This window comes from Mercenaria mercenaria, chromosome 14 (genome assembly GCF_021730395.1).
Source record: "Mercenaria mercenaria strain notata chromosome 14, MADL_Memer_1, whole genome shotgun sequence".
Lineage (NCBI taxonomy): Eukaryota > Metazoa > Mollusca > Bivalvia > Venerida > Veneridae > Mercenaria > Mercenaria mercenaria.
The window spans coordinates 33,753,888-33,775,599 of NC_069374.1; the positions used below are offsets into that span (position 1 = coordinate 33,753,888).

Consider the following 21,712-nt stretch of genomic DNA (forward strand, 5'->3'; position numbering starts at 1 on the left):
ATCCTGAATCTGTGGACTGTAATGTATTTCCTAAAATATTTAAACAGAGGGTTTTTGACAATTATTTGCAAGACTGGCATAATTCAATACAAAATAATACCGTTTTAGAACTATATGCACGATGTAAAAATGATTTCTCTTATGAAAGTTACCTTGACATACTACCAAAAAATTTAAGAAGTTTTGTATCACGAATTAGACTGTCTGCCCATTCTCTTAAAATACATACAGGTAGATATGGTAGAAACAGAACACCAAGAAATGAACGTTACTGTGACTGTTGTAATTTACGTGATATCGAGGACGAATACCATTTCATATTGATTTGCCCTTGTTACTCACAAATAAGAAAACAATATATTAAAAAGTACTTCTTCAACCGGCCGTCAATGTTTAAATTTATAGAATTGCTTAAATCAGAAAATAAGACCATTCTTATTAGAATAGCCAGATATATTAAGGAAGCATTAACAATAAGAAAAGAAAAATTGTATAATAGTTCATCCTCATAATAGTCGGATATGAAATTATGCAGGTTTGAGCTTTTGTGATAAGTTATCCCTGAATTAGCTGTTACCATATTTATCTAAAATGATTTATCTAGAACGATACCTATGTCAAAAATTTCGTTATTGTTTATTAGAAATTCGTGACTATATATGTGTATTATATTTTCTTTATCTAATGACAATGTATGTACATACAAGTCATAAATAAAATATATGTTCTGTTCTGTTCTGTTCTTATAATGTGCATAATTAGGCTGATATAATGGCGCTTATCTTGAATTTCCATTATTTGATTCTACCACATTAGGTTTCTCACATATATAAATCTACAAAGAATTTTAGTGGACCTGTCATGTACATAGAATCCCATTCGAATAAAACACCTCATAAAACTCGCTTCTTTAACAGAAAATTATAAATGTTCTAAATTTTGCCCTGATTACTAGCTGGAATTATTAACAATAGATCTTACAGCGGAAGATAGCAATTATTTTTCGGTAAATAAACGTGTTTCTAACACGACAATTAAATTAGTAAACCTGAAATTTTGTTGGCCTGCCCTAATATTTGTTTGTGACGCGTGTACTTTACAAGAATAATATATTCTGACAGGTGAGAATATACCTGTCCACGAACCCTACAAACTGCATTTACACCTGTCAACAGCATTACCTTGTAACAGAACATCTAAAATCATATTTATTTGCTACAATATACGTCTACATGAAAACGATTTAATAAAAAAATAATCCGAACCAATATATCATTCCACGTAGTTTCCTACAGAGGGTAAAGTCCTATTCTTTAGCGTACACTCCTGCGGTAATGTGAACACAACGTTTGACATTTGTATGACGTTATTAGCGTAAGAAGAAAGCCTTACACATACATATATACATATATGAAGAACGCTTTAATATGCCATGTTGTCAATCATGAATATGAAAATAAATCCGATTAAAATTCACTCATCAAATCATTAAAATCTTTATTACGCCTTGTACTTATTTTTATATTGTTAAATAATAGTGTGAATATTATCTGCGAGGCGCATCAGGTTTTCAAGTTGATATGAAAGCTAATTACTGTGTTTTGATATCTATTTATAGTAAAGTGTAGACGGATAAATTTTGAGTTAATTAATTTTATTTGCGTCATTTGCATGGATGATGTATACGTAAACAGCTATTGCCTAATGGGAAACGACTTTCACGTTCAACACAATATAAGAACTGCGCGAACCATTCTTTCATTAAGACTGAAACATCCAAATTAAAAGTGTTACTATATAATTATTTATTACAATCTTATCTATGAATAAACTACATTTTTATAATTTGAAGCAGAAAATATACGTTTGGAATTAGTTTTAATATTTTACTTAATAGCGTTTTATTTGATATATCGTACTCGTGACAATTAACGGAATTAGTAAAGGATAATACTTAATAGGATGAAAACCATAAACCTTTTGGCAATCATTCATGTTTTATCAGCATCCAGCGGAGTTGTTTATTCTATGATTAAAACAGGACAGATAACTCAAAAGTCCCATCCAATGTTGACATCTTTGTTCAATCTTGCCGATGATATTCGTAAACACCAGACGACGCAAACAGCAAAACATAAATGTGACGCCAATTCAGGAGATCCAACCAATAGAAAGGGATTGACGCGTGACGCCAATTCAGGAAATTCAACTAATAGAAAGGGAGTCGCAAAGTCTAACCCGCAACAAATCAAACAAGACGAAATATTTGTTCCTGTAAAAAATCCTGTAACGGATACGCCAATAGACACATCACATAATTTCGATATTGGTAACATGCTTTTTCTAAACATGGGAAAAGGAATGACGGATCCGGATGTCCTTCATACAGTCAAAACGAATACTAAATCGGGTATGTAAAATTTCTGTCATATTTTTTTTATGCTTGAACATTGATCCAATGATATAAATTTAAATATGTAATTTATATATACAACACATATAAATTTGAACAATATGAAATGAGAATTTTTTATATTTATGCATAGCACCATTTTCTTCGTTCCAAAGTCTTACCGTTACTTGCACTTTGATTCGAAGAATTTGAAGCTGTACGAGCGACAATATGTGAAACATTAGAGAGCAAGTGCTTTGACTTTTCAGATAGTAGTATAACAATGAACTCGTACATTACGTCTCTTTCAGCAAGTTATCTGCTTTTTGTCATACAATATAACTGGATTTAATGTATTAAAATGGTTCTGTAAAAGTTGTAATCCAGGAAACATGGATTTGGAACACATATGGTGATTAAGTAAAAAGCTTCAGTCTATGATCTCTAATACAGTCACAGATGTGTCAGCCAGGTTACAAATGTCTTTAGTTGTAATATTTTTCTTAAACTTAGGAAGCAAAGTTGGCTCTTAAGCTCAACACCGCACAAATGACCGAACGAAGGGCAGGGTCCTGGAGATTGTACAGCAAAGTGTGACACTTTGTTCTTTCAGATAGGGCTATGTTCTACTTAGGAGTTGGGATGGGGACTTATAGACATAAGAAGTTGTGTTAAATAAGAAATGACGACAATGATCTTGAGAAACAGAAGATCTTTAAAAGTGATGTAATACTTAGAGCTGGTGATGACTTTCCCCTTTTAGATATTTCGCTTTTCGGATATAATGAGCAGTCGGATGGTTCGTAGCAGAAGTGTATTTATTCAGATATATCCTTTTGCTATTATTTGCTTTGAAGTAGACAAGTTAATACCTGTGGCAGAACTTGGTGAGCATTTGCTAATATTTCCATGTTATGTAGTAGTATATTCTAGGGGCTGCAGAGGAGGGGTGGAGTTCGGGACAGTTTCATCTCATGAACAGACTTAATTAAACATAGTTTTCAATCATTTTACCTGGTATTATAGATTTTATAACCATTCACAGCAGCCGCCTAAAGTGCCTCGTTGTGGCCGTAAAATTTGTCCCGTTCGTGGACACGGTGATGTTGTTATTCCTGTTCCTTTGAGAGCATAGCATCCATTCAATGTTCTATACTAAATTTCACCTTAAGTCGATGCTTGTGTTCTGTGATATATTCCGATATACTTTTCATCTAGATTAGGTCACGGGAATCCCTTACAAATATAGTAATTTATATAAAATTCTTTCAATATCTACTGATGACATGATGATTATAATTTAAATACGCATATCTGTATTCATTGTTGTAGGACGCCATTTTGTAGAACAAGGAGTTTCTGGTACAGTAAGGATCAGAGATCTCTCACACGATTCAATGATTTTGGGTATTATTGCAGATATGTGTAGTCAATGTCGGCAAAGACGGGATGCAAAGTGTGTGGCAATACATTGTCGGAATGATGAAATCTCGAGTGTTCCTTCTGGAAAAGGACCAATACATCTAAAGTCACAGCCTGCTGCTGATACATTACCAGTGTTTTCTGGCAAAGTTAATGTTAGGAATCGCCTGGACAAGCCTGGCATACTACAATTAAAGAACGTTAACTCACCACCGGGGCAGAATGTCCTTGGTATTTTCAGTTTAGATAGGCTTTCATTAAATCCAAGAAAAACAGGCAAGGTCACTGCCGATCCGATATGGTTATTACCTGATGAGCTGTTTGATACATTGCGTAACTTACCACTGAACAGGGTGCCGAATAAGGAAGGCAGAATAGAATTAGTACAAGAATCCATTTCGAAGAAAATGAGGCCTGCGGATAAAACGAAAAGCGCAGTCGCTATTAATAGTGATCCAGCATTAAATATGCATTTGAGGGAAATAAACGTAATTGGTCCTATTGTGAATCGGAGAATTATGTTCCCAGCTAGAAACGTAGGTAGTACTGTTCCTTCTGTAGATCAACAGACTGACAAAACAATACACTGGAAAGAAGGACTTGTAGATCATGTTCATAATCGACCATTAGAGGTACCCACTAACACTTTAATGCAGTTAGTAAAAAACGATGAACTGCCTTTATTGCCGAGTGCACGTAAGACAAACAATCTAGGAAATTCAAACATATTGCATGAATATAATTCTGTCAAATTTGCAGATACGGATACCAAAAATGTCAAAAACAATGGAACCAGTCGAAAGCCTCTAAATACAGATCGTCATAATAACGTAAATAAATCTACCTCAATGTCTGATGTACAGACCGTTAGTGACAAAGTTCCAGATGTGACAAATGGACAAATCCCTATGAACAGACTTACACTTGTTGTCAAAAACATAGGTAACACAGAACAGATAGCAGTTCATATGGGAGATGGACCAATACCTACTGGTATGAGACTCTTTGAAACTAGAGGGCAATATTCCATTTCTAAACAGGCAAATGTGCAACCAACAGCTCAAGATAACCAACTTTTACCTGAGCAGTCTCATCAAACTATGAATCATAAACATTCACCAGAGAACATTCACAAAAGTATGAATCACCAAAGTTTATCAGAGCATTCTAATCAAACTACGAATCATCAACATTCACCAGAGAATTTTCATAAAAGTATGAATCACCAAAGTTTATCAGAGCATTCTAATCAAGCTTTAAATCATCAACATTCACCACAGAATTTTCATAAAAGTATGAATCACCAAAGTTTATCAGAGCATTCTAATCAAGCTTTAAATCATCAACATTCACCACAGAATTTTCATAAAAGTATGAATCACCAAAGTTTATCAGAGCATTCTAATCAAACTATGAATCATCAACATTCACCAGGGAATGTTCATAAAAGTATGAATCACCAAAATTTATCAGAGCATTCTAACCAAACTATGAATCATCAACATTCACCAGAGAATTTTCATAAAAGTATGAATCACCAAAGTTTATCAGATCATTCTAATCAAACTATGAATCATAAACATTCACGAGAGAATTATCATAAAAGTATGAAGCAACAAAGTTTATCAGAACATTCTAATCACACTACGAACCATCAACATTCACCAGAGAATTTGGATAAAAGTATGAATAACCAAAATTTATCAGAGCATTCCAATGAAACTATGAATCATCAACATTCACCAGAGAATTTTGATAAAAGTATGAATCACCAAAGTTTATCAGAGTATTCTAACCAAACTGTGAACCATCAACATTCACCAGAGGATTTTCATAAAAGTAGGAATCACCAAAGTTTATCAGATCATTCTAACCAAACTATGAATCATAAACATTCACCAGAGAATTATCATAAAAGTATGAATCACCAAAGTTTATCAGAGCATTCTAGTCCAACTATGAATCATCAACATTCACCAGAGAATTTTGATAAAAGTAAGAATCACCAAAGTTTATCAGAGCATTCTAGTCCAACTATGAATCATCAATATTCACCAGATAATTTTCATAGAAGTATGAATCACCAAAGTTTATCAGAGCAGTCTAATCAAACTATGAATCATCAACATTCACCAGAGAATTTTGATAAAAGTATGAATCACCAAAATTTATCAGAGCATTCTAGTCCAACTATGAATCATCAACATTCACCAGAGAATTTTCATAAAAGTATGAATCACCAAGGTTTATCAGGACATTCTAGTCAAACTATGAATCATCAACATTCACCAGAGAAAGATCACAAAAGTATGAATCACCAAAGTTTATCAGAACATTCTAATCAAACTATGAATCATCAACATTAACCAGAGAATTGTCATAAAAGTATGAATCACCAAAGTTTATCAGAACATTCTAATCACAATGTTAACCATCAACATTCACCACAGAATTTTCATAAAAGTATGAATCACCAAAGTTTACCAGATCATTCTAACCACAATGTGAACCATGAACATTCACAAGAGAATTTTGATAAAAGTAGGAATCACCAAAGTTTACCAGGGCATTCTAACCACAATGTGAATCATCAACATTCACCAGAGAATTTTGATAAAAGTATGAATCACCAAAATTTATCAGAGCATTCCTATCAAACTATGAATTATCAACTTTCACCAGAGAATTATCATAAAAGTATGAATCAGCAAAGTTTATCAGAGCATTCTAATCAAACTATGAATCATCAACATTCACCAGAGAATTTTCATAAAAGTATGAATCACCAAACTTTATCAGAACATTCTAGTCAAGCTTTAAATCATCAACATTCACCACAGAATTTTCATAAAGCTATGAATCACCAACGTTTATCAGAGTATTCTAGTCAAACTATGAATCATCAACATTCACCAGAGAATTTTCATAAAAGTAGGAATCACCAAAGTTTATCAGAGCATTCTAGTCCAACTATGAATCATCAACATTCACCAGAGAATTTTCATAAAAGTATGAATCACCAAAGTTTATCAGAGCATTCTAGTCAAACTATGAATCATCAACATTCACAAGAGAATTTTCATAAAAGTATGAATCACCAAAATTTATCAGAGTATTCTAGTCCAACTATGAATCATCAACATTCACCAGAGAATTGTCATAAAAGTATGAATCACCAAAGTTTATCAGAGTATTCTAGTCCAACTATGAATCATCAAAGATTATCAGAGCATTCTAGTCCAACTATAAATCATCAACATTCACCAGAGAATTTTCATAAAAATATGAATCACCAAAGTTTATCAGAACATTCTAGTCCAACTATGAATCATCAACATTTACCAGAGAATTTTCATAAAATTATGAATCACCAAAGTTTATCAGAGCATTCTTATCACAATGTGAACCTACAACATTCGCCAGTAGTGAATATAAATACGATGCAAATTAATAGAGCACAGCAAGATATGAGTGTGGTGCATAATAGGCATGCTAACGATAGGAAAAGACCTGTGACCGAAACAACTTTATAGTATCGTCAGATTCTCTGATTATTTTATTCCTGATAAGTTACTAGTTATTCAATGCCATGTGTTTCAAACAAAACGGCTTAATTCCGAATCTACATGTACAAAAATATTGTCTAAAAGCCGATTGTGTCATTTAACGTGACGAGTCAATGTTGTGAAAACTGTAACATTTCACTGTTCTAATAATCAAATACGATTAAAACTTCTAACCATAAATTTCATAGCGTGGATTGTGCAGCCTTTGTTTTGTTAAAAATCACTTGGGGCTTTAAAGGAGTGCATATACAATATGATAAATTTGGGGCTTTAAAGGAGTGCATATACAATATGATAAATTTGGGGCTTTAAAGGAGTGCATATACTATATGATAAATTTGGGCTTTAAAAGAGTGCATATACAGTATGATAAATTTGGGGCTTTAAAGGAGTGCATACACAATATGATAAATTTGGGGCTTTAAAGGAGTGCATATACAATATGATAAATTTGGGGCTTTAAAGGAGTGCATATACAATATGATAAATTTGGGGCTTTAAAGGAGTGCATATACAATATGATAAATCATCTTGTTTACCTTCACAATTAAGCGTTTTTGCGTTTAATGTGACACATAAAAATGTTGTTATTCAGTCGTCTTGTGGTCACACCATATATGCAGCCATAAAGCTTTGTACAAATTATGGACTGTTGTTTTAATGTATCTCATCTATTCTTATATTAATCTTATCGACATAATGTCGTGTGTTTAACAAATAGCAAATTGTGAACTGTTGTTTTAATGTATCTCATTTATTCTTATATTAATCTTATAGACATATTGTCGTGTGTTTACCAGATAGATGTAACACATTAATCGTCAGTCTAACTTTCGTTTTTAATATATATATATATATATATATATATATATATATGCTGTTTAATTGTAATATTTACTTTGTGTAACTGTACATATGAGTGCATTATAAGTAACATTTCAAACATTGATATGTCGTTATAGACTAATAATATCTGTCATGTGTTTACGAATCGGATAGAAATATCCGTCCCTCGGGCACCTGCGCATTGGGCGGTAATGAGGCTTGCCGAATTACCGCCCATGCGCAGGTGGCCGAGGGACGGATATTTCTATCCGATTCGTAAACACATGACTGATATTTTTTCTTGCATATCGTCTACATGTTAGCTTTTTATTCTTGCAGATTATTTTTCTTGCAAACCGTATTTTACAAATAACAGGTAGAAATATTTTCTTTGTAACACTCTTTCTTATAGTAGAGCGCGGGAAATTAACGTCCGTAAGCAGAAGTGACGTCATGATGTTTTGCGTTACGCACAATAAAAAAGTTCCACTTAAGTTTTATCGTTTGAAGCGTAACGATATGTTCTTATGGTAAACTAACGTATTTTGAATCGAGAAATATACTATAAGGAACGGAGAGAAACTGTCAAGGTACCTGCTTTTTTCGTATTTTTACATAAACAATATATTATCATTGCATGAACCACTAGTTGTCATTAACAGCACGAGAGTCATCCGGCATGGGGGGTGCCAGATGGGTTTTGCCGGCATGGGTAAAATCACCGGAAACGCCAGTCCGGTGTGCAAGACTAATAATATCTGTCATGTGTTTACGAATCGGATGGAAATATCCGTCCCGAGGGCACCTGCGCATTTGGCGGTAATGAGGCTTGTCGAATTACCGCCCATGCGCAGGTGGCCGAGGGACGGATATTTCTATCCGATTCGTAAACACATGACTGATATTTTTCTTGCATATCGTATACATGTTAGCATTCTATTCTAGCAGATTATTTTTCTTGCATACCGTATTTTACAACTAACATGTAGAAATACTTTCTGATTAGCACTCTTTCTTATAGTAGAGCGCGGGAAATTAACGTCCGTCTGCAGAAGCAGAAGTGACGTCATGATGTTTTGCGTTACGCACAATAACAAAGTTCCACTTTAGTTTTATCGTTTGTAGCGTATCTTTGAGTTCTTACGGTAAACTAACGTATTTTGAATCGAGAAATATACTATCAAGGTACCTGTTTTTTTTTTTCGTGTTTTTACATAAACAATATATTATCAGTGTATGAACCACTAGTTGCCATTAACAGCACGAGAGTCATCTGGCACGGGGGTTGCCAGATGGGTTTTGCCGGCATGGGTAAAATCACCGGAAACGCCAGTCCGGTGTGCAAGACTACTGTTATCGTGTTATATTATTTTCATGTTCAATGCGCTTTTATTTTTTGCAACTATAGTAAAGATATTTTTATTTGTTCTTTTATGTTTCATCGCGTATTTTGACATGGAATATACTACATCATTCGAAAGTGATTGAGTAAGTATGAAATCTGCGCCTGGACTATGGGTGCTCGCGACGACCATTAGAAAGTCATGTTTCTGGCAGAAAGAGTAAATATTTACTTTGACCTCCATACTTTAGTAAATTAACAATTTTGCCCTAGTTTCTAAAACAAAATAAACAATCTAGTCTTTATTCACGCAAGGATATCAAAGACTCTTTGGTTTTTTTTGTTGTTCTACAAATTCATATTGATGAAATACCATAACAATGAGACACTCATTTTAGCAAGACTTATATCATAAATTTTATATAAATATTGTTTTTTGTCAAATCGCAACTTCTGTGAACTAATTAAACAAGTTTACTTTTTTTATATAAAGTAGGTACGTTTTTACAGTAATAACATCTTAAAGGGAATTCCTATAGTTTTGTATGCGCATCTTTCTGGGCAGCCGACACTATCTATAGAAAATTGAACTGAAGTCAACATTTGTTAAAACATGTGACAGACAATCTTAAACATGAGGAATCTTGAATAAAATAACATTTTTAATAAGTTTTATCAGCAATCAAATGTTGATACTGGTTTATGTTGTATTGACATGTTTCATGCCTGACATGTATCTTGCCATTTTTGTGGCTGTGTTTTGACAGCGCATTTTAGTACAAAGATAGTGTTGTTCATATGATGTTAGACAATTTGCTTTGTATTGATAAGACAATGTCTCCTTTCAGATTATTTAGTATTCAGTTATAGAAAGAATTAAGAACTTTTAAAACTTTTTTTAACTTCTAGCAGATATACATATAATCAATTTGGTCAGGTTCGCGCCATTTTTCGTCCGAACAGGTGTTATATTCAAGCGGTCTTAACATAAAATTAAGCCTGGTGACCCATGCATTTTTAGCCATTTTTATGTTCACAGTACAATTATTTATACACAAGAAGTTCACAAAAGTGAATATGAAGCAAGATTTTTTCTTCTTTTGTACCCATTATTGTAAGGATATAGTATTACAAATATGGCTATGATATCAAATAAGTATATAGTAAAATCTGTAAAAAGAATAAACCTTATTGTGCTGTCTTGATGCATATTTTGATTGGTATTTATAAAAGAGCGGAAATTATGAAAATGTTGAAAAATCTCTGGCAGTTTCAGCAACAGTGGGTGTGTTCAAAACAAATTTTCACAAAAACAAGCCTGGTAAGCCATTGGTTTTATTTGTTCATTGTTTTCAGCACAAATTTTCCTATCATATATGTGAATTTGAAAAAAAAAATCTATGAAAGGAAAAAAAACTATAGGAATTCTCTTTAAGCTTTTTCAGAATATTTAACGGTAGATGTATCATATATTCCTACACTCATGTATGAATGTGATACAATTGTTTCCGGTAGAGTAGCATGTAAACAAATGCTATCAAGTGGATGTAATCAATTCAATTAGAAAATGGAAATAGAATTAAAGGAGGTTATGGTTTGAAAATGTATTGTAATTAGTAAACATACATTTAAGAAAATTTCAAACAAACTTTGATGGTAAAAGTTTGCATCCCAAATGTATTAAAATATATTTATTTCTTTATTTACCACAGAATTAAGTTTAAAGTGTCTCATGACGACCACAAAAGATCAAACCGTACTTGTAGTTATTATGTATGATCCGTTGTGAACATGTTCTTTTTGGACTTCAACTGAAGAGCGTGTGATGGGTGATGCACTATTCATTGCATCTTGTGAACAGACTTAAAACATCTCCCATCATTTTGCTTGGCTGCCTTCAGTGCATTCAATAAATCATCTTACACGCCTGTCAAACTGTGAACAATATGTACAGATCATTTTGTTAAATAGAATGAAAATGCATAAAACACACATGAAACCTTAGGTGAAATTATAATTACTCATTTCCATATCGCAATTACTAATCTTTTAAACTGCTCTATTATATTCCGTTCGTTTGACTTGTACAGCAGTTTATAATGTAAATGCATATTAAACATGTACTGTTTGAGAGAAAACAAATTAAATACATCGAAACTTGATTTCTGTTGCATAAAACTTGAATAAAACATAACTTGCTCTGATTAAAATGTGCGTTCTCTGCTATGGATATTAACGTTTATGTCAGTTTAATTGCATAGAAGTAACAGTTTTATACCGGCTTAAGGCCTCAATTACTTTAACTTCTTTCAAAGATTTAGTAATTGAAAATATAGTTTGACTCAACTAAAAATTGGAACATCATTGAAAACATGGCTATTCACGGATAGAGTTCTTAGGGCTTTTTCTTCTTCTTTGTGGGTTAGAAATAATATCTAGAATTTCAGAACGGCTTCATGCATCAAAATATTTCAGCATTGATCAATATCGCATTGATCAGAATCATTAAAGAGAACGGAATGGATTCTCCTGTTAAATTAATTAAATTAAGCGATGAACTATTTTACTTCTGTGTTCGATTGTATTGGGTGAATGATTTTCATCTCTTTTATTGTGGCATTTGTTTGCATTTAGTCTCCGTTGATGTCTACTTAAAAGAAAATTATTGGTTTCGCAAATTAAATCCTTTAATAATTGTTTCTATTATTGACTTTATTGTATCTGAACTAAATGAGATTTTACGCAAAATATGCCTTATATCCAGTTGAAATTGCCTGTGTTTGTTTGTAGACATTCTCCATAGAATGGATTCCATGACAAATGCGAAATCAGACTAAAAGCTCATTATATCCAGCATTGATTTTTCTGCTTTAACTCGCTGAAACAACAGAGGCAATCTACTGATGTGCGTTGTGCCATCAGATTTTAATGAATAAGACCTTCTAAATTTACAAATAGATAAAGAGCTACATACTTTGTTATACTTTTATCAATTTGCTTAGATTTGTTTATAACAGTGAAACAATTTGTACAAAATCAGCAGTTTTATTTTGATATTTTGGTTAAGTTTTATTATGTTTTAACATCTCAGTTGCATACCCTACAGATAGTCAATTAGATTCATTTCCAATACAAATTGAATAAATGATGCTTTTATTCATAGGTATTGATTTATAAAGAGCATTCAATTGATTTTTCTGATCATACCTAGTCTTCAACGTAATCGTATTATTACAGTTTCACACGGATATCATACATTTTTGAAATAAATAATGTAGAAAGATCCTTTAGAAGTGAAGAACGCAACAAAACAATGCTACAATAAGTCTTGGTTTGATTTACTTTGTTATAAACCTCTTAAATTGTAGTTTAAAAGATTAAGATAACATTCCTTTTAAATTATTTGACTGACTCTCTTTTCTAAATTCAAAAACACATGGTGCACTTTTAACAATGGAAAGGGAATGCAATGTTATTGTACATGTAGTATTGGCCACTTTATTATCAAATCTGTGCATTTTTATGCACCCCCCCCCCCCCTCATTTATCGGGGTATATAGCGTTGCTTCTGTCCGTACTTCCGTCCGTACGTCCCGAATTCTTGTGTGGCCAACTCCTCCCACACCATTAGCCTTATTTGCTTCAAACATTTTACATATGCACGACCTTGATGTGCAGATGACCATAAAGGAAGGAATTCGTTCTGTGACTAGTTTAACCGCAGTTATGGCCCTTTGATAGCTTTCTCTTTATGGAATATAGAGGCAAATCTTGTGTGTCCAACTCCTCCCACATATAATCTGATTTGCTTCAAACTTTCACAGATCTATTTCTTCTTGGCGTTCACCGACTACACCGTCATCCCTGATCCAGCAAACTTTCACAGATGAACATGCTTGATGTGTAGATGACTTTTTCTGTGACTATTTTTACTGCAGTTATGGCCCTTTGATTGTTTTTGCTGAGTCCAACTCCCCCCACACTATTAGCTGATTTGCTTCAAACTTTCACAGAAAAACAAGCTTGATATGCAGATGACCGTAAAGGAAGGTTTTTTTTCTGTGACTATTTTACTGCAGCCCTTTGATAATTTTGCTATATAGAGAATGGCGCAGTATGTGCGGGCATCCATGTCCTTGGCACAGTATATGGGGGCAACCGTGTCCTATGGACACAATTCTAGTTACGATTAGAAAAACAATAGACGTTACATAGCTTTAAAAACTAATACTACACGAGCAGTATAACTCTGAGTTAAGTCAATTCAGCAATGATCCAGAATGTTGGTAAGAAGGCACTCAATACTCCTGTTAAAACTATTTTATGTATGCTGGTTCATTTTGAGATATTGACATTAAACTACTTCATTTTATATTGTCATTAAATACCTTTGTGCTGCTTCGACCCGAGCAAAATATGTAATGTCACAGCTAACATTTGACTATAGCAACTACTGACGATATTGAACTATGTTTCATTTACATATGTAGTATACTTTGCATCCTGGGTAAAACTTTATACCAATTCATTACCCTTCGCATAACTGCTAAAATCTCATGTGTTTGTCTCTTTCCCTGAAAGTAAAGTTTGAAGTACATTGTACATGGCCTTTTAAGGGATTTTATAATAATGAAGAAAACAAATAAGCATATTTTACACTTTTCGGCTCATTTCGGGTCAATTCACAACCTTAAATAGTCTGTGAAGTATATGCATAAACTCTCTAGTATGCGTTTAATTGTTGTGTCACAGGCCTCATGTTTCAATTGTAACGCATTTTCTTGAGTATTATCCTGAAAGTTTGCTTTATATTGCCTTGTAAACAAAATGACTGTCATGTTAAAGAAAAATAACCATTTAAATGTTCATAACTTTTTATATTTTTTTGACTATCTCGGATGATTTAAGGGGACTTTTCCGGTAGAATTTACACTAAAACACAGTTGCATTTGTTTCTAAACAAACTCATTCATTTTCCGATTACTTTACTTGAATCGTCTGATTTGTTACCGGTCCTCCTGATTGTAAAATGTATTTCTTGTACTTTACTTTCGTAACGTATATCACAGACTTACAATTCCGGCATTGCCAGCAGCTCTATCTTGGATATTCTCATAAAATATTTAAACGTAATCTTGCAGAAGGAAGGAAAAATTTCAAAGCTAATTAAGCACTGATATATTAAGAAAAAGGATGGTTTAGCAAAAAGCTTGCAGTGATTAGTTTGCCTGAAATAACAATGTGCAGATGATGATCACTGTGGTTCCAAACCTTAATCAACTACTAAAGCTAGGGAGGTCACAGAAAGAACTTTAAAGTATATATGCTACATTCAATCCCCGTGCATTTCTTAAGGCATCCAATCCACAAATCAAATAGGAAATATTTCGATGCCTGGTGACCCCAAATTTGTATGCCCCCGAAGGGAGGCATATTAGTTTTCAACTGTCCGTCCGTTCGTTAGTTCGTTAGTTTGTTCGTTCGTTCTTTCGTCATAACGTTAACCTTTTGCATGAAGGCACTTTACTCGCGAACCACTGCACCCAGGACCTTCAAACTTCACATGCTGATAGTACTTATTGAGTACTTGACTCCTACTGACTTTGGGATTACCAGGTTAAAGGTCAAGGTCACAGGGGTCAATGTTAACTTCTTGCATGAAGGCGCTTTACTCGCGAACCACTGCACCCAGGACCTTCAAACTTCACATGCTGATAGTACTTATTGAGTACACAATCCCTACTAACTTTAGAATTACCAGGTCAAAGGTCAAGGTCACAGGGGCCAATGTTAACCTTTTGCATGAAGACACTTTACTCGCGAACCACTGCAACCAGGACCTTCAATCTTCACGTGCTGATAGTACTTATTGAGTACAGGTCAAAGGTCAAGGTCACAAGGGCCAATGTTATCTTTTTGCATGAAGGCACTTTACTCGCGAACCACTGCACCCAGGACCTTCAAACTTCACATGCTGATAGTACTTATTGAGTACACGACCCCTACTGACTTTGGGATTACCAAGTCAAAGGTCAAGGACACAGGGGCCAATGTTAACTATTTGCATTAAGGCTCTTTACTCGCAAACCACTGCACCCAGGACCTTCAAACTTCACATGCTGATAGTACTTATTGAGTACACAATCCCTACTAACTTTAGAGTAACCAGGTCAAAGGTCAAGGTCACAGGGGTCAATGTTAACCTTTTGCATGAAGACACTTTACTCGCGAACCACTGCAACCAGGACCTTCAATCTTCACATACTGATAGTACTTATTGAGTACACAAGTCTTACCGACTTTGGGGTCACCAGGTCAAAGGTCAAGGTCACAAGGGCCAATGTTATCTTTTTGCATGAAGACACTTTACTCGCGAACCACTGCACCCAGGACCTTTAAACTTCACATGCTGATAGTAGTTATTGAGTACACGACCCCTACTGACTTTGGGGTCACCAAGTCAAAGGTCAAGGACACAGGGGCCAATGTTAACTATTTGCATTAAGGCTCTTTACTCGCGAACCACTGCACCCAGGACCTTCAAACTTCACATGCTGATAGTACTTATTGAGTACACAATCCCTACTAACTTTAGAATTACCAGGTCAAAGGTCAAGGTCACAGGGGCCAATGTTAACCTTTTGCATGAAGACACTTTACTCGCGAACCACTGCAACCAGGACCTTCAATCTTCACGTGCTGATAGTACTTATTGAGTACAGGTCAAAGGTCAAGGTCACAAGGGCCAATGTTATCTTTTTGCATGAAGGCACTTTACTCGCGAACCACTGCACCCAGGACCTTCAAACTTCACATGCTGATAGTACGTATTGAGTACACGACCCCTACTGACTTTGGGATTACCAAGTCAAAGGTCAAGGACACAGGGGCCAATGTTAACTATTTGCATTAAGGCTCTTTACTCGCAAACCACTGCACCCAGGACCTTCAAACTTCACATGCTGATAGTACTTATTGAGTACACAACCCCTACTAACTTTAGAGTAACCAGATCAAAGGTCAAGGTCACAGGGATCAATGTTAACCTTTTGCATGAAGACACTTTACTCGCGAACCACTGCAACCAGGACCTTCAATCTTCACATGCTGATAGTACTTATTGAGTACACAAGTCTTACCGACTTTGGGGTCACCAGGTCAAAGGTCAAGGTCACAAGGGCCAATGTTATCTTTTTGCATGAAGGCACTTTACTCGCGAACCACTGCACCCAGGACCTTTAAACTTCACATGCTGATAGTAGTTATTGAGTACACGACCCCTACTGACTTTGGGGTCACCAAGTCAAAGGTCAAGGACACAGGGGCCAATGTTAACTATTTGCATTAAGGCTCTTTACTCGCGAACCACTGCACCCAGGACCTTCAAACTTCACATGCTGATAGTACTTATTGAGTACTCGAACCCTACTGATTTTGGGGTATCCAGATCAAAGGTCAAGGTCACCAGGTCAAGGCGCTGCGGGGGCATTTGTCACCATTAGTGGCAGCTCTTGTTTTGGTATCATTTGAAAGAGTTGTGTCTGCTGAACAAGAATTAGTAAATAAGATGAGAATACATAATAAACAGGTATCATTACAGTCATGTTTTTGACTGCAAAATTATAAATCTTACACTGTAATTATAATAACTGGATTAAAGTATCATTGAAAACTATTAAGTAAAAAAAAAAAAATTATAACATTATTTTTGTCATGTAATTTATATTTTCCTTTTCAGTAGACAATACACTTCCAAATGATACCAAGATTATATGAGCTTACCAGGCATCAATATTTCGTATATTTTAATAGCACTGTTTTAAAGAACTTGCTTATTTGTGGATCGGATACCTTAAATTTATCAATTTGTAAATGTTTCATAGTTTATATTTCAACAAAAAGATCCAATGATAAATGCAACGTTCCTAGAACTCAGATCCCTCCAAACGAAACCTAACATTAGCGTAACTATACTTGTGAACATTATTAAAATACAAGCCAAGATTCGCAATGAATTCTCTCATTATTCCACCACTCGCCTGACATCCAAATCAAAATAGAAACTGACATAGAGTGTGTTTACTTTTTTAATATGAAACACTGTTCATTAGCTAGCGAAGTAAACCTGAAAGAAAGCATTCATCCCAACTGTTTACAGTTAACGGTTCCGTCCTTGTTACAAGGACCAAATCAAGAACGAAAATGCGTAAGATTATAATGTTGTGCTATTAAAGGAGCATGATAACATAGAAATAATTTATTTCTGTTAATGTGTCTCCGACCACGTGTATTGTATTAAAGGGTATGTTGTTACCATGCCATTAATAAGATCGCATTTCAGATAGTTTCAAAACGATATTGTAACACGATATTGCAGACTAATACCATGATGTTGTGGCGCATTTTCATATCGGACAGTATTACAATTCTATATCTTCACTTCAGCTTAAAGTATTACAATTTCACGGAAATAAGCCCTTTTATATCTTCACTTCAGCTTAAAGTATTACAATTTCACGGAAATAAGCCCTTTCATATCTTCGCTTCAGCTGAAGTTTCGGCTGTATCACAGATGATATAAACTCAAAGACTTTAAAAACACATCATCCGTACCTGGCTATTATTTCACTCTTACAATTTGTATGTAAATATGTCTATATTCATTTATCATTATTCATTAAATCTGATCCAGACTGGTAGTTTCTTCGTGATACTTGAAGCTTGATCGTCATCGCCTGTTGTATTATAGTTCATATCATACAAATTGACAGAAATTGAATGTGTTTACATATTGACGTTGATTACATTCTAATGAAGCCATTTCCAGTTTTTCGGTTAAATTAACCGTCTATTTATCAAAACAATTTTCGACTTTTGTTCTTGTAAAGAGGAGGCGTTTCTCGAAATCTTTTATTGAAGCTTTAAAACGCACCAAAATCAAAAAGCATCAAGTTTTTTTCGGTATACAAGAGTCACAGAAAGTACAATGAACAGGCTTTAATCTATAGGGTTTCACGCTTGCCAACATCATTTGAATATTTGAGCCGCACCATGAGAAAACCAACATAGTGCATTTGCGACCAGCATGGATCCAGACCAGCCTGCGCATCCCCGCAGTCTGGTCAGGATCCATGCTGTTCGCTAACGGTTTCTCTAATTGCAATAGGCTTTGAAAGCGAACAGCAGTCAGGATCCATGCTGTTCGCAAAGCCACTATGTTGGTTTTCTCATGGTGCGGCTCAATTTAAATTTACGTCACCTACGTTAGAGTTTTGCATGGTTAAAATCAAGTGAACCTTTTATCACTGGAAGTACTGGTGAATTTGTTTAAAGGTGCCGCCTTTAGCGAATATTCAATATAAATATTCTGACGACCGAAAATGTAAATCCAAATGTTTGTGAAGAAAAATACCACATTAATACAGCGAATCATTATTCATATTTCATAAACATATACTTGGACTAGATTTTTCAAATGTTTACATGAGGCATTAGGTAACCTACGAACTTTATAATTATAAATACGAGAAAGACTTAAGATAGTTCTAGCAAATTTTGCGTTCACTGCTTGCGTAGGCGCATTTATCCAACATTTTAAGCAGAGTCATGCGAATACATGTATCTAGTGGCTTTTTTTCGCCGAATAGGCACAAGATCACAGTTATTTGCCTTTGGTTCACCACAACAAGGAAGTGGTTACACGGAAAATAGTTCCTCTTGTTTGATGAATATTGATGACGTTTTGAGTGAAAGACCTGGAATAAATGGCATAATTGAATAGAGTAGGTACATGTACAAGTTAACAGAATGAGAATGTCAAAATATGCATAACATGACTTTTTGACGGAGCAAGTTTGGCCTGTTTGTGGCCATTTAGAGAGTATTCTTCATACACATGTGATTTGGTTCAAAATGGTGGAAAAAAGAGCTGGTCAATCCTATGTTTATTGTGGCAGGAATTTTTCTATTGAATAGTTCTGCTGAGTGCAGGTATTTTTAGGGGGTTTGTAATGCATGCAAAATTGCAATAGTGACCAGTGTCTATATAAAACATATAGCAAAAATAATTGTTGTCTTAGCCCTGATATCTGATAAAACCGCAAACTTGCCGTCTTTGCTTTCAAAATTTGACACATGCTACTATTTCTTTACAGTTTTTACATCATTATTAAACATTTCATAAGGTCGGTATGCAGGTAAGTATATCATTTTTTAAAACATATTTCATAGAGCTCTTAAAGTAGGTATAGGAAATAGAAAGCAATATAATTGCACCTTTACTAATCTTACCAGGTGTTCTGTATTACAAACGTGCTTCTATTGTGACATTTTGATACAAGCAAAACCGTATTATCTGCACTATAAAATACTTACTGGTATTTCATTTTATTATCGGCTTGCAATTGTTAAAAGTTATTTTTTTACCAAAAGTAAGTTGACAAAATCATATGAAGAAGTTTTGAGGGATAAATCAAACACATATGAATATATCCTAAATGTTTTTGTTGTGCGAAAAAGTATGATATTGTGTCTTTCATTTTCCACTCAATTGTGTAATTGCAAGGGAAGTAAACTAATAGATATCTCTGCTTACAAGTACTAGTCCAAGGCATGAGTTGTCATTCTTTGCGGATCACAACTTTAAATTACATATTAAAACTTCTGGCATTTATATTAACAAAACTATCATAAATTCCACATTTTGCGAAATCATTTTTGGTTATTTCAAGGACTTTGAAATCAATTTCTACACTTTATTTAATATGTATTTCAATCATTTTAGGGTCTATCTCTACTTAAAGACACTGACTTCCAGATTTTGGCTTAAAATAATCTTTCTTTCAAATTGAAGTTTGGTCATATTATGAACATTAGAAAATAAATTTTTGTTTATAAAATTTTTTAAAAATTCCAAATCAAGAAACAAAATGACCGCGTCGGGAATCGAACCCCGTACCGTCGCGGCAATAAAGACATTTTCTCGTCGTCGTAACCAATAAGGCTATAGCGGAAGTAGTGAATTAAAGCTTCTAAATATAGATATTTATCATAATTGGCGAGACTATTTACCTGGAGTAAAGCGTTATAAACGCTTTTCGATTTTCATCGTAAAAAGTAGTAAAAAACAGCAAATTCTCATGTGTTTCCGTAACATATAGCTTGTCAGTAATTAAATTTTAAAACCTTCCTAAGAAATATAGCATTTATTTCCAGATATCTAAAAAGATTCTTTGTTGTCGAGCGATCTGGAGGCCAGTCCCTTTAAGTCAATAATTGAATATATATAAATGACATCTTAAGAAAGACTATATTGCATTTGATAACAATTAAGTAACCTTAATAGGTGACCATGTAAAACTTAAAATTATTCTTCTGTTAAGTGTGGACTGCATTTAACTGTCCATCAAATTTTCGACTTATATTTCTCTTCAAAGAAAAGAAATTTTGAGTCCGACTAATTTCGATGTATTTTGAGTGTACACTGGGCAGCGCACGTAAATTTTAAGATTAATAAAATCTGTAAAAAGATCCTTTGGAAGCATAGAATGCAACCAAGAAGAATAATAGCAGACTCGGTTTGATTGGGACTGTTCAAGAGAGGTAAAACTAATCTCAGAAAAATGTTGACCCTTATTTAATTACGTATTCAGCCTTTTATACTAAACAGAGGTACTTCATGGATAATCATTGCATACTTCTCTACGTACCAATAGCCAGTTTAACAATTGACATTAAAACACATATCTGGATGAAGCCCGCCTGCTTAGCTCAATAGGGAGTGCATAGATCTACGGATCGCGGGGTAGTGAGTTCAATCCCCGGGCGTGACGATTTGATAAAATACATTGCGTCTGAAAAACGGCGTTAAACCCAAAACATACAAACAAACAAACATATCTGGATGTGAGCTGCGAAGTTATATTTGAATGTATGTAGCAAGGGACTTAATAATGATAGTTAGATGAAAATCCTACCTACAGGAGTTATATACACTATATGAAACAATATATAAAGTTCTAATAATTATTTTAGGGTTTCACTGAATGTTTACTTTCAAGAGAATAGTAAAGATATAACATAGAGATAAAGATAAAGAATAGTTAAACACAGCCACAGAAGTTTTACATGGTCACCTATGAAGGTTACTTATCAAATATATAAGCA

The 21,712-nt window shown here is 34.2% G+C and overlaps 2 protein-coding genes across 2 annotated transcripts; both read left to right on the forward strand.

The window, feature by feature from the left end:
- Positions 1 to 1,684: 1,684 nt before the first annotated feature.
- LOC128548440 (GATA zinc finger domain-containing protein 14-like) lies at positions 1,685 to 8,025 on the forward strand. The gene is made up of 2 exons (XM_053523243.1): positions 1,685 to 2,410; positions 3,812 to 8,025. Exons 1-2 carry the CDS (start codon positions 1,963 to 1,965, stop codon positions 6,178 to 6,180), a joined length of 2,817 nt encoding a protein of 938 aa, XP_053379218.1. The 5' UTR covers positions 1,685 to 1,962; the 3' UTR covers positions 6,181 to 8,025.
- Positions 6,280 to 7,347, forward strand: LOC128548158 (histidine-rich glycoprotein-like). Its single transcript, XM_053522579.1, has one exon. It carries the CDS (start codon positions 6,280 to 6,282, stop codon positions 7,345 to 7,347), a length of 1,068 nt encoding a protein of 355 aa, XP_053378554.1.
- Positions 8,026 to 21,712: the final 13,687 nt, after the last annotated feature.

Coding starts and splice junctions, on each gene's coding strand:
- LOC128548158 (XM_053522579.1), top strand. CDS start 6,280: ATGAATCACCAAAGTTTACCAGATCATTCTAACCACAATGTGAACCAT.
- LOC128548440 (XM_053523243.1), top strand. CDS start 1,963: ATGAAAACCATAAACCTTTTGGCAATCATTCATGTTTTATCAGCATCC. Junction 2,411..3,811: donor CAAAACGAATACTAAATCGG/GTATGTAAAATT, acceptor GTATTATTGCAG/ATATGTGTAGTCAATGTCGG.